The sequence below is a fragment of the Nicotiana sylvestris genome, chromosome 2 (assembly GCF_000393655.2).
Source record: "Nicotiana sylvestris chromosome 2, ASM39365v2, whole genome shotgun sequence".
NCBI classification, from domain to species: domain Eukaryota; kingdom Viridiplantae; phylum Streptophyta; class Magnoliopsida; order Solanales; family Solanaceae; genus Nicotiana; species Nicotiana sylvestris.
In genome coordinates this window covers 41,117,543-41,132,304 of record NC_091058.1, presented here as the reverse complement: position 1 = coordinate 41,132,304, position 14,762 = coordinate 41,117,543, and the positions used below count along the sequence as shown (strand labels likewise).

Genomic DNA, 14,762 nt, shown 5'->3' with positions numbered 1-14,762 from the left:
TAGTGTCATTTTTCCAAGTTTGTTTTTACATAACAAAATCTTGAGTTCTTTGCTTCCTAAGACTTTGTGGTGAAAGTTGGGGATATACCAAGTACTACTATTAGGTTGTGTTGTTCGACATTTATATGTTTATGCTTCACTGACTATCAACATCTCAACAATTTGATATTTTTGCACTATTGCTCTTTCTGTATCTTTCATTCTCCAGATATAATGATAAAAAGTTCTGTAACAAAACTAGTTCCCATATTTCTTGAATTGTTTACTCAAGAAAATAACGTAATCTTATAAAACAAAGATGACATGCAATTGGAAATTAGTAAGATAAGGTCTAGCCCGGTTTGTGTTACCTTGGTCCTATGCCTTTGGAAATTATCCGCACAGCTATGAGATTATATGCCCTCGTGAGACTTTGCAGGCAGCTGTACCATGAATCCTCTACGTGAGGCTGCCATAGGCTTTGTGAGGCGCAGATGAGTGATTATATAGCCAAGGCATATGGGTAACAATACCGGTGCTATTGTCCCCCTTATTTGTACTATTCCTAATTGTTGTATTTTCTTTTCTTTTTATTAATAAAAAACTAGCCCTAGACGCTTGCCTAGAGGATTGCGGAAAAAAAAAAAAAAAAGATGACATGCCATTCATCAAGATGTTTTCTTTCCTGTTGCGTAAGGGGCAAACTGCTGTTATAGCCTTTCTCTTTGTTTTTTTCTGTTTTTTTCCCCGTTTTTTGGGTTCCTTTTCCTATCACATTTAAGGTCAAAACAGAAGTGAATGTTATTTGCAGATAGGACAGCATAGTGATCAAATTTTCCATCGCTAAATCAGAAAACTTTGCCAATAAATGTTCCAAATTATGGAACGAAAAATTGTCAGATAGTTGCATATGAAAGGTTTATTGTAAGATATCTATTTGAGGACATCAAACAGCGTGTCTGATCCATCATTGTTATCGCAATCAGTCTGTCATACATAACCCGCCGGGCTAAGTCATTCAATTAAAAATGATAAAAATTTGAGTTACCTATATATATAACCATAATGTTAGTACTATAAATAGCGTAGTCACTCTAAGCATTTCATCCACAACATTCAAAAAGAGACATTAGATTCAACAGAAAAATTCAGCTACTGAAAGATGGCTTTGATATGCAATTGGAAGCTTGCTTTTGTAGCTCTACTAGTGTTAGGAATGTGGGCTTCTCAAACCACATCTCGTGACTTGAACGAAGCATCAATGGTCCAGAAACACGAGTACTGGATGGCTCGCTTTGGACGTGTGTACAGAGATGATGCAGAGAAGGCAAAGAGGTTAAAAATATTCAAGAACAACGTTGATTACATTGAGTCAGTCAACAAGGCAGGAATCAGGCCTTATAAGTTGGGCATCAACGAATTTGCAGATTTAACAAATGAGGAATTTAGAGCGACTCACAACGGATACAAAATGTCTTCTCATCAGAAGTCATCAAAAACCATATCATTCAGGTATGAAAATGTGACTGCTCCCGCCACCATAGATTGGAGAACGAAGGGCGCTGTTACTGGAGTTAAGGACCAAGGGCAGTGTGGTAAGTCAAGTAATTTGGTCATGTAAATAATAACATTTTCTTTAATGTATATGCTACAGAAGAAAATCTTATTAAGCTGATAATGTAGGATGTTGTTGGGCATTTTCTGCTGTTGCTGCTACTGAGGGGATCAACAAGATCAAAACAGGTAAGTTAATATCTTTATCTGAGCAAGAACTCGTGGATTGCGATACAAGTTCTGATATGGGATGTGAGGGAGGTCTTATGGATGATGCTTTTACGTTCATCATCAAGAACCATGGACTTACTACCGAATCAAATTATCCATACGAGGGGACCGATGGCACTTGCAAAACTAGAAAGGAATCCAACCATGTTGCCAAGATTACTGGCTATGAAGATGTTCCAGCCAACAGTGAATCTGCTCTGTTGAGTGCAGTTGCTAACCAACCTGTATCCGTTGCCATTGATGCTAGTGGATCAGATTTTCAGTTCTACTCTAGCGGTGTTTTTACTGGAGAATGTGGAACTGAGTTAGATCATGGTGTTACAGCAATCGGATATGGGAAAACTAGTGACGGGACAAAGTATTGGTTAGTGAAGAACTCGTGGGGGACTAGTTGGGGAGAGAACGGTTATATTAGAATGCAAAGAGATATTGATGCTGCAGAAGGAACTTGTGGAATTGCTATGCAAGCTTCTTATCCAACTGCTTAAATAGCTGAGAAGCTTTGGTGCATGGGAATTTGTTGTTATCACCTTGTTCATATTTTATGTGGTGTGTCTACTGTGTATATATGCTACAAACTCCTTGTATGTACATAAGTGTTAAACAAAACTTTCTATGTGAAAAGATTGGTAATGTGAGTGAATGATAAAAAAAATGCTTCCCTTATTAAAGACTTAGATTCCATAAACACGAGATTCCACTATTCAATCTTTGATTCTTAGGTTTCTCTGTCGTAGATTCCACAAGTTCTTTTAACCCGTTTCTATCAAAATAAGTAATTTTTGTATGAACCCAAAAACCAACTAGCAGTAAGTAATGTCGGAGAAACATTAGAGGAGAGAACAATTTGTTTTTGAGAAAACTCTAATTCCCAACTTGTTTGCCTCAAAATGACAAGCACAACGAGGTATATATAATTGTCAAGAGAGACTTCTACACTAACTTGTAGGCTCTAGTTAATTGAATTTTAGAAATGATCTAAATATCTATCATGATAATGCTTAAGTTAATCTAGAAGAATCAAAATCCTGCATTTGCAAGTACTCGTCATAGACAAACACAAAAGAGAAGGTCCAATCCAAATATTAAGCAACTAATTGGATAGCAGTGTCTAATTATTGTGATATAAAATAGCGCATGTATTAGTCACATGCCTAGCTATTAGTTCTGTTATGTGACAGCTGTTAGTGAGCTGTCCAGTAGTTAGTTGGTTAAGTTAAATTAGTTAGCTAGCTAGGTGTATAAATGTACCGACTCTATCTTCAATAGAACAATGAATTCATTTCCTCTTTCAGCCAACTCCCACTCTAAACTTCCGCCATTGTTGCACCTTCAGAATCTCTTTCATTTTAGCATGGTATCAGAGTGGGAGATACTGGAATCTCACACTGTGACACTCTCAAACTGATTGCTGGCCTAAATATATCAATTTCGTTAAATCAATTACTGCTATTGACACGATAATGGGAGAAAATATAATTGACCACACATATCCCCTGTTTATGGGTCCTTCCTTCGAGCCCTGTATCGATTCCGATAAAGCTCATTGGGTCAGAAAACTATAGTTTATGGAGCAGGTCAATGAGGATTGCAATTTTGGGGAAGGGGAAGCTAGGGTTTGTGACCGGCACATGCAAAAAGGAATCCTACAAGACAACTGATTTACAGGAACAATATGAGACCTGATTGTTATTATTTTGTCATGGATCATGAACAATGTATGTGAGTGTAATACCCCAGACTTTAGACATAGTCCCATATCGGCAAAACATAAGATGGATGCCGGGTATATAAGTTAACAAACCTTAGACCCTAGTGACACATTTTAAACCTGCGAGGGCCTAGGACCTGTGCGGACAATATCACTAGTGGCCTAGGCCGTTACAGATTGTATCAGAGCCACTCTTATGTCAATCGATAGTTGGTCAGATTTTGTCCCAAAGAACAAGCAGGGTACAAGGAACTCTGACAACTGGAGAAATTCTGGTAATGGGTATTCAAATCATGGTGGAGGAGGGCCAGATAACTAGAAGAAAGAATCTTTAGAAGTTGTGAACCAAGCAGATGTTGGATCATGCTCTCAAGTAGCTGGACATGAATAGACAACAACTAAGAATAAGGGATACTACTTCACTGATGCACAGTATAATCAAATTCTGAATTTACAAAACAAAGATTCTAGTGAACATCATGCTAATATGGCAGGTAATGTCACTTGCTTAATGTCCGATTCCAACCAGAAAGAAGAGGAATGGATTGTTGACTCAGGAGCAACTCATTATATTGCCTTTAAATTAGAGCTGTTAACTAATACTAGAGCTACAGACAAATCTAACCATGATAGAGTACATTTGTATGTAGGAGGAAGGGTTGATATCACACATACTGGTAGTGCACATTTGTTGGATAAAGAAACAGTGAGAAATGTCCTTTTTGTACCTCATTTTAGGTTTAACCTATTATTAGTCTCAAAGCTAACAAGAGCACTGTCTTGCAATGTCAACTTCTTCCCTGATTTTTGTGTATTTCAGGACCTCTGCAATGGCAGAGTCAATGAGATTATTAAAGAGAGAGGTGGCTTATATGTGCTTAGAGATAGAAGATTAACTAACAAGCGAAGGCTATTTGTGCAATGAGCAGATTGTATGGAGGAACCAGTAGCACATGGCACATGAGACTGAGACACCCTTCACTATCAACTATGAAGAATATAAAGGAGTTACATAGCTATGTTAGTAGTATAGTAGAGAATAATTGCTTTGTTTGCCCCTTAGCAAAACAGACTAGGTTGCAATTCCCACTTAGTAATTCTAGAGCTGATGGATTATTTCATCTTGTACACATGGATCTTTGGGGCCCATATAAAGTTCCTACATTTGATAACAAGTATTACTTCCTAGTCTATGTGGATGATCTTCTTATCACAGGAAGCAGTACAAGCTTGATTAAATATGCCAAGGATATCTTACATCAGAAGTTCAAAGTCAAGGACTTAGGAGAACTTAAGTAATTCCCAATTGAAGTGCTAAGATCCGAGCGTGGCATTTTGTTGAACCAGAGGAAGTATGCGCTCCAACTCATTTAAGAGATGGGGTTAAGTGGGGCTAAGCCTGATTGCACACCCTTGGAGGCCAATGCAAAACTCACTTCACTGGAGTATGATCAGGCAAATGCAATCAAGGATGATCCCCTACTACAGGACATCTGTGCTTATCAAAGGCTGGTTGGCAAGCTATTATATGTCACCATTACAAGACCTGGCATCAATTATGCTGTGCAAACCTTAAGTGACTTCATGCAAAGGCCAAAGAAGTCTCATTGAGATGCTGCAGTAAGAGTTGTAAGGTACTTGAAAGGTGCACCAGGACAAGGAATCTTATTGGCTTCTGATCACAAATGAGAGTTAATATACTGGCGGTGTGATTCAGACTAGGAAGCATGCCCCAACACAAGGAGGTCAGTTACTAGTTATGCGATAAAGTTTAGGAGTTCTTTGGTGTCTTGAAAATCAAAGAAACAATAAACTATGTCGAGGAGCTCAGCTGAAGCAGAGTACAGAAGCATGGCTGCTGCAACTGCTGAGATTATATGGTTACTTGGTTTGTTTAAAGAGTTGGGTGTGAAGATTACACAACCAGTGACAATCCTTAGTGACAGTAAATTTTCTATTCAGATTGCAGCAAATCCCAATGTACATGAACAAACAAAACACATAAAAATCAACTGCCATTTCATTAGTGACAAGATCAAAGAAGGGGTAGTTCAAGCAATTCATGTGAATACAAAGGAGCAATAGACTAATTTGCTGACCAAAGTCTTAGGAACTGCTCAACATGTGCATTTACTCGACAAGCTTGGAGTGCTTAACATTTTACACCCTCCAGCTTGAGGGGGCATATTGTGATATAGTAAAATAGCACATGTATTAGTCACGTGTTAGTTCTGTTATGTGACAATTGTTAGTGAGCTGTCCAACAGTTGGTTAGTTAAGTTAAATTAGTTAGTTATCTAGGTGTATAAATGTACCGAATGTATCTTTAATAGAATAGTGAGTTCATTTCCTCTTTCAACTAACTCTCTCTCTAAACTTCCGCCATTGTTGCACCTTCAGAATCTCTTGCATTTAGCACTAATACATACATAATCTCGTTCTAGTTTTAAATTTATCCAACTTTCAAAGATAAAATTTATAGCTTTTCTTTAATACTTTAGTAAACGTCTTATTTAGCATCGAATTAATTGTACAATATAATATGAATGTTTTTTTTATGTGGTTTTGATTGATCAGCATCAATGTGTAGCTTATAAATATAGATATGGTCCCAAGACTAATGCTGAGTCTTAACAAAAAAATACAACTACTTGAATTAATTTGACATGATAGAAAAATCGAAAGGAATGCCGACTAGTATTACAATTTACGCAAGAAAACGAGCTATATGCCTAAGAATCAAAGGTTGAATATTCGGCAAGCTATATATCATAATATCCGCAATCCATGTCTAGTAACTGGCAAGAAGTAAGAGTATATTTCAGCAAGAAATTAAATTGATTGATGAGTGTTTAGACGGTTAATTAGTTCTTTCACTCAACAGTGGCCATATGTTTCTATATTATGAGATGATGATATATGTGTCTTAAAACATCCCTACCTAGTTTGTCACTATTTACTGATGAAATTTTGTAAAGACTAAGTATGAACACCATTAGGCAGTTCTAATCAAGAATATACCATGTGCTAATTCGTGGTAGGTTCTGAACTCTCAAGAGTGGAAATCCAATATTGAATAGTGGTGTTTCATTTTAGTCGTGTCACGATCTCTTCTAACTTATTTTCCTGAAATACATTTATGTGTCAATGTACTTGAAAATATTTTGAAAGAAATAAGACTCCTTCCAACCAATAGATACTATAGTTTATCTAATTTGAAAAAGACAAAGGGGGAAGGAAAAAATAATCTCATCTTGCACCGGCTTAACAGGCGGAGGAAATTTGCGGAGACTCCATTTGCACAAAATTTACTAACACTAGAAAGTGGGGAGTAATTTCTCTTTTTTAGAACAAAACCACCAAAAGTTCAAAAGCATAAAGGCTTACTATGTAGAGAGTAAAAATGAGTCTTTGAGAATACGAATAAACTTAGCTTGCCGTGGGCCAGTCAGCATAGACTTGAAGTTGACAGAACCTCAGAACAACAACATTTGCGTCCAATTACCTAGGAAGACCAATGTACTACTCTAATAGAGTGCCGTTGGGCAAACGACGAAGACTTCAGATTGATTTGCCATCAACGAAAGGACTGGCGCTAGGAAAATGCAAGTAAAACATTTAATTAGCATTAGTACCTTTTCTGGGCATCCTCATAAATAATTACCTGGTTATGAAAATTATTTTGATCAGTATGGCTGTGGAAATTTCCCTTGAGCTGGGAAATTATGTACTCTATTCGTTGGGGTCGAAATAACAGTGCATCGTGCAAAAGTTATCAAACAAACTTTGGCGACGATAAATCATTAGACAAAGAGATATAAAAAGATATAAGTTTGGTCAATTGACCTACGTTAATCTACTAATATAAAGAAAAAATTTACCGAGCGAATAAATTCTCCCCCAATCAAGACTCTCTAAAAAACTATATTGTAGATGCTAGCATTGTTTTTGTTGTTTCAAGGAGAGATTCTCAATTTATAAAAGTGCAAAGTTCTCCTTGAAAAAAAATTCTAGTATCAAATGTTGAATAGATTTATATTTTTAAGTAAAAATAAAATTAATTACTGTAAATAATTTTCCGTCCTTCAAGAAATGATAAAACTCAAACGCTGTAAGAAAATCAGCGCAAAACCAAACACTATTTGTCCCATTTTGTGACACAGTTACTATTTGAAAAATCAAATGAGTTTTTCTTTGACCATAAATTTTCATATGCCTTTAAATAACTTGCACCATTATGTCAAGACTCAAGAGTATGGGATCCCAACTTTTGCTATACTGATTGTGCAATTAGTTCATTAGTTTCTCGATACTATAATCGAAATTTCCTGAAAAAGCATAAGATCAGTGCAATCCAGAAATGAATAATCCGAAAAAGGAATTACTCGGCAGATACATAACTTCAGATTTTCCATCAATAAATCCAAATGGTCAAGTCAAAACTACTTTTCCAAGACGGAATTATTTTAATTTCCAGTTGTTAACTAAAAGGAGGTTATATTACTGGCAGTCTAGAATAGTTATTGTGATATAATTTCTCATCTACGCCTCTATATATACGCTATGCTACCAAAGACATTTAATGCAATCCTTAAACAACTTACAACAATATTCTTTGTGATCAAACCATATTTCTCCCTCTCTTATACTTAACCATGGCTATGAAAATCAATTTGATCAGTGTTGTAATATTGTTCTTTGTAGTTGGCATGTACAAGTCTCATGCAACGGCTCGCAACCTGCAGCCAGAATTATCTGTGTCTGAGAGACACGAGCTGTGGATGGCACGTCATGGACGAGTTTACAAGGATGAAGCAGAAAAAGGAAAACGACTCATGATATTTAAAGAAAACATGCAATTCATTGAGTCAATCAATAGGGCAGGGAATCTGTCTTATAAGTTGGGCATCAATGAATTTGCCGATATTACTTCAGATGAGTTTTTTGCCAGGTACACTGGATTAAACATGCCTTCACACCTCCCATCTTCTCCGGTATCGTCGATGGAATTCAAGATTAATGATCTAACTGATGACATGCCGTCGAACTTGGATTGGAGAGAGAAAGGAGCTGTCACTGAAGTGAAGTACCAAGGTCTTTGTGGTAAGATAAAACATCACATGATTTTAACGCACCATGTCCTTAGTGACGGATTTACACTAGATAGAAATTACTACGTACATCTAACTTGTATTATATATGTGTGCATGAGTGCGGGAAAAAGAAAAAAACCTACTCCCTCCGTTTCATATTAGATGAGGTACTTTCCTTTTTAGTCTGTTTCAAAACAAATGACACATTTCTAAATTTGGAAATAATTTAACTTTAAACTCTTCATTTTATCCATTTACCCTTAATGAGAAGCTTTTATAGCCACACAAATATATGTCATGGCCCCACAAACCTTTTACCCCTTAAGCTTTTAATACCACAAGTTTCAAAAGTCTTCTTCTTTTTTCTTAAACTTTGTGCCGAGTCAAACTACCTCAGCTAATATAAAATGGAGGGAGTACTACTATACTACATATATGAAAGATCAGAACCCATCGACTCTAAATTCTGGATTCTTACTGCATGTCCTTGCAACTAGTTATTTATTACCCTTTCCTTTATAAGTATTTCTTTTTTTAATAAAATGTTGATGCACCTTTCTATGTCTTGATATTATGCTAATACGTACTACTAATTTTCTACGTATAGGATGTTGCTGGGCATTCTCTGCAGTTGGAGCACTAGAGGGAGCATACCAAATTGCAACAGGCCAAAAGGTGGAACTTTCTGAGCAAGAACTTCTCGATTGCACCACCAATAACAATGGCTGCAAAGGAGGATTTATGACCAATGCATTTGAATTCATCATTGAAAATGGTGGAATTTCCACTGAATCAGACTACCCTTATGAAACGCAACAAGACACATGCAGAAGCCAAGAGCTCACACCAGCAGTTAAAATAAGTAGCTATCAAGTTGTGCCTGAAAGTGAAACAGCATTATTGCAAGCCGTAACTCAACAACCAGTGTCAATTGGAATTTCTGCTAGCCAAGAGTTCCAATTCTACCAAGGAGGAACTTATCATGGAAGTTGTGCATATCAAATTAACCATGCTGTTACAGCCATAGGATATGGAACTGATGAACAAGGTCAAAATTATTGGTTATTCAAGAATTCATGGGGAACATCTTGGGGTGAGAATGGATTCATGAGAATTATAAGAGGTACTGGAGGTCATTGTGACATCACCAAGTTGTCTTCTTATCCAGTCATTTAATTTATCCTACGGAAGTATTCCATATTTCAGTATGTTGTGGTAAGAATTAAAAGAAAATATTGGTCGTGCATGCATGCAAAAGTGATTTGCATGCAGTATCTATGGGTCTTTTGTATTGGAACTTTCATTTATGGAAATATACAAGTGTATTGATTATATTATATAAAGAACAAAATGTAATATTGTGGGGTTAGTTGTTGTTGACTAATCAATTACTCCCTCAGTTCAAATTTATGTGAACCTGTTTGACTGAGCACGGAGTTTAAGAAAAAATAAAGATTTTTGGAATTTGCGATCCTAAACAAGTCAAAAAGGGGTCCAGAATATTTGTGTGGCTACAAAAGCTTTTCATTAAGGGTAGAATTATAAGTTTAAACTAAATTATTACCTAATTTAGAAAGAGGTCATTCTTTTTGGAACAGACCAAAAGAAAAATAGGTTCACATCAGGAGTACTATTTTAATTTTCTTAGTTGAAGCTGGAAGTTTAGAATTTTACGCAAGTATTATGTAGTCACTTATCCAAATTTAGTAAGCAATTGACCGAACTTCTCTATACATGAGTACTTACCATTCAATTTTGTCTTTTTAAAAAAAAAATTCCTTCTCTGTCAATCAGAAACAATAGCTACTCCAAGTAGAGGGGAAAGAGGTGTGATCACACTTAGGATTAAAGATTCACTCAGATTAAAACATGCTATCTCAAAGGAGAATTTAGTACAGGTCTTCAAAAGTTTTACAATCAGTAATCTGTCGAAGAAAGTAAATGAATATTCAAGAATTTTTGACACCTCAATTTTCTTAAAGCTTGATATTATTGGCCATCCTCCAATATTTATATTGGTATACAGGTAAAATCAAGGATACAGTTATCCTCAATTTCCCGTGGTGAAACGAGGAACGACGTTCCTTGTTACTGGCTCGGATAAGCCCGAAGACACCCGCAGATCAGAACCAAGAACGGAAAAATGGTATAACGGGTATCGAGCACCGCGAAATCTGGAGGGAATCAAGCTCGAGTGAGATGAAGAATCGAGGGTAAAGGAAAGGCGATTGAAGGAGACAAACGAGAAGCCGAAATATCCGCCATCAACCGGATATTGCAACGCGGATCACGCCCGATATTGGTTGCTGATCTTATTTTCGTGGGAAAGAAGGAAGGAAAAGATTTTAGCTTCAATTAAACTTATACTAGGGTTAAATCTCCTCTCTATATAATGAGGAGGAGCCCTTCATTTTTCGGACTGACTTTTTAACGCATAACAAGGCAATTAATTTTACTTTAGCTCTCAGCAATCGTTTTAAGCGTTCTTCAGTTATTTACTCATTTATTCGGATCTGCGCTCTATCTCGAGGGCTCAATCAAGACCGATCGTTGGCATTTAAGTTAAACGCAAGGCTTAACTACTGCGTCACTTTGGTTTGATCATTCCAACTTATTTCAATTCAACTATTTACTGTTCTTTGATCATTTGTGTTAAATTAAACCACATATTTTTTAAACCGAGTACAAATTTAATTGTTATCCATTTTAAAAGGTAAACAGTTTGGCGTCCACCGTGGGACTAAGGATAATAGTGGTGATTTAATACGAATCTTGATGACACACTATTTTACACTTATTCTTTGAAGTTTGATTCCAGGACTATCCAATATGCCAGACTCTCAAGCTGCTCACTTAAGTGTTGACGCCGAATCAGGTCATCACGGTGAAAATAACAATGGGGTGTCGAGCAATAACATATCCCTTGTCAACCCTAATGGCGTACCAATCGCTGATCTGGTCGATGCCAACTCATAGGTTGCCGTCAACACTAACCTACCGACATCCTAATAACAACATTCACGGCACACCTCGGTCATCAATTCGTGAAGCACCCGAAGGGGGAGGCAATGGAGTTAGCCTACGTTTGATTTATGAGATGGTTCAAGCCCAACAAGTTGCCATAACACATCTGCAGAATCAAAATCATGCACACAACGCGGTTGAAACCAAATGAGTTGAAGAAAATACCAGGAGGGAAGAACGGGTTGTCACCGAGCCCAACCGGTCCATATTCGGGGAAACTTCCGAGGTGATAAAAATGCTCGAGGCATTGACAAAAATGAGTAGAATCCGGCAAAAAGAGGATAGATGCAAACGTGATGTGTCCTGGAACAATTGGTTCATTGGTTATTTTTCCCTTTGAACAGGTATTCCCCACTGTAAATCCCACTGTCTTGGAATAATTGAGAAGTGTCGACTGTATTATATTTTCCATGAGATCCCTCTTTACTTCCATCTGCCCCTCTTTGGTAGAGTACCATGCAACATAAGTTGTTCTTCCACACTACAATTTGATATGTAGAGCACATGCATGCAATGCATTGTTACAACCCAGGATTTGTTGTTTTCTCCAAAAAAAATATTATTTCTTATTGTAACTAAATTCATACTGTTCATCTCTCATTCTTAAAGTATGTGCAATTGTCTGGTTATATTGAGTATAGTTCTGCTTGTACAACAAGAAATAAGTAGGTCTAAGATAGACCTAATGATGTTTTATACGTCAATACCACATAAGATGGGGTGATTTGTGTGATGTTCAATTTTTCGCTTAAACTTATTATGGAAGGATCAGGTTATTCTATGTGTTCCTTATACTACTGTTGCGGAATAATAAATGGAGAAAGTAAAGAACACAAGTATTTTTACGTGAAAAATACCCGGCTCAAAAGGTGAAAAAACTACGACCTACTACTCAGTAGGATTTTCCCCAACACTTCACTAAATCACTGAGACAAAACAACATTTACAAAACTCTTTGTAAACCTAAGGATTACCTCTAATCTCGTTGTAGCACACAACCTCCAACTTTTGCAACAAGTTCAAGTTAACTCTAACTTGAATACTCTGAGTACATATTACAATTGCCTCTAGATAAAGCTGAAAAGTACAATATGAAAATACCTACTAAAATTGAACTAGAATAAAATACAGACACTTGAAACTGGTTCTTCTATCTGGTTCACGTAGCTTCATGTTTGCACACTTGAATCACACAGGAACTACTTGCAAAATTGCCTTGCTATTTTGCTCTCAATTCACGTTTAACTTCTGCGTTTGTGCAACACCTATAAAAGAGAACAACACTGATATTTATAGAGTTAGTAAATAAAGATTAACTAGAATTCTGATGCTACTCTTCCTTGGTGGAAGAGTTCTAGTTGATTTCAACTTCTAACTCCTTCCCTATCTTGGATAGTGTTCTCTTTGATTAAGGAGTCCTTCTCCTCATCAATTATGTAACCTTTTCGATCAGGAGATATCAAATACACCAATTTAAGCTTATCTCCTTCACGTGCATCCCACATGCTTGAATCTGCCCGTTTCTATCCATATAAGGGATGGACCTGGTTCATGCCTGAGTTCCTTTGTAGTCTTTAGAACTAACCTTTACTTGGGCTAACAAATTTCCACTTTTTGATGATGACAAACTCTGTGCTTTTCATAAACTTAGGCCCTATTTTAACTCAGCTTAACATCAATACAATGTTAGAAACATTTTTCCTTTTTATCACTTATCATCAAAGACCAGGTACATTAGGTTATAAACATCACTGTTCAGAGTATAAAACATAACTTCTTTTTCCCCTTTTGGCATCAGCAAAAAGTTGCATAAAAATGTGAGATAACCAGATTTTAAAGCTTACTCATGGCGACTGGGGCTACTTCAAATTCAAACATGGATTAGTCATCATAGATAAAGATAAGAATTTCAACCATCAAAGAAATATAAACAAATAGTTAGAGCAAACTATGAGGTAGGGGTTGGGTTATTTGCTTGGAGAAGTTTCAGCATGTCTTGAAGAATTCCATCATTCTTCTCCTTTTCCCTTGCAAGTTCAGGTTTGAGAACATCTCTCACATATTCTAACTCAACCAATTGTGTCTTCAGCCTTGCTATCCCAGCATCCTTTGCCTCACTCTCCTGTACCAAGACTCTGACTTTGCTATTGATTGGTGTCTTTTTAGATGAACCAGGTTCATTAAGAGTGACATTAACTTCATAATCGCAAGCCAATAGAGTATTAACCCCAAAATTATCCTTGCTTATACTAACCTCCCACTTCTTTATAGGTACCTTGAAATGTGCAAGCACAGTTGTGAGAATGAAACCATAGGGAATGTCATGAGTTTTGGTGCCATTGATAACCCTATCAGTAGGTCCGCAAGGGTTTCCTGTTCAGATGGAACAGGTTCATCTATATTTTTCCCAAGTTGAACCAACCCCTCAGCAGCTTTGCCAGACCCACTTCCCCTATTTTGCTCACACTCTCTTCTATTGCAGTAAATTCCTCTCCCCAAACAACCATTTCACTAGTTTTTTTTGTTAGACCAATAGGAGTGGGTGAATAATGTTCCCTCACAGAACTCCTAGCACCATTGCTCTCTTTTTCTTTTCCTTTTTTATTTTTACCACCAACCTATCCAGATTTTGTAGTCTCAACACCTGCTATAGATCCTACCAGTACAAATCTATTCTCCAAATTTGCAGCAACTTCAGAAATTGTCTCAGGAGTAACTTTAGAATCAAAAGATACCTGTTCAATATTGGAAGAACTACTTTCTTCCCCCTTAGTAGCAGACTTAAATGAATCTTCAAATTTCTAGGATTCTTTTTCCCTACCTCCTTTCAATTGCTTGTTTATTTCTTGATCTGCTCTCCTTCAGCGACAATCTTACGAGCCATCATTTTTACTCTACTTTTCTTAGAGATTGGTGTGGTTGAAGGAGAGGTAGAAGGTGTGGAAGTGGTTTCTTGTGGTGGTGATGAAGGATTTTCTGAGGTATTCGACATATATGGGCTGGGTATTGTAACGACCCGACCGATTGTTTCATGTGTTACCGCACGTTTCCCCAATTTCTACTTCTTATTGTCTTGTTAAGCTGTATTATGTGTTATCGGGTTGATTGATTCGGGTTCAGAGAGGTTTTGCTAAGGTTTGAGACACTTAGTCTCTTTTGAGTAAGCTTTG

General features: G+C 36.8%; 2 protein-coding genes across 2 annotated transcripts; both read left to right on the top strand.

Moving 5' to 3' along the window:
- Positions 1-665: 665 nt before the first annotated feature.
- On the top strand, positions 666-2,454 carry LOC104225745 (senescence-specific cysteine protease SAG39-like). The gene is made up of 2 exons (XM_009777613.2): positions 666-1,574; positions 1,663-2,454. The coding sequence occupies exons 1-2, from the start codon at positions 1,142-1,144 to the stop codon at positions 2,250-2,252; spliced, it is 1,023 nt and encodes a 340-aa protein (XP_009775915.1). The 5' UTR covers positions 666-1,141; the 3' UTR covers positions 2,253-2,454.
- A 5,623-nt stretch (positions 2,455-8,077) lies between these two features.
- LOC138886316 (senescence-specific cysteine protease SAG39-like) lies at positions 8,078-9,921 on the top strand. The gene is made up of 2 exons (XM_070167402.1): positions 8,078-8,578; positions 9,176-9,921. Exons 1-2 carry the CDS (start codon positions 8,131-8,133, stop codon positions 9,742-9,744), a joined length of 1,017 nt encoding a protein of 338 aa, XP_070023503.1. The 5' UTR covers positions 8,078-8,130; the 3' UTR covers positions 9,745-9,921.
- The last annotated feature ends 4,841 nt before the right edge of the window (positions 9,922-14,762 follow it).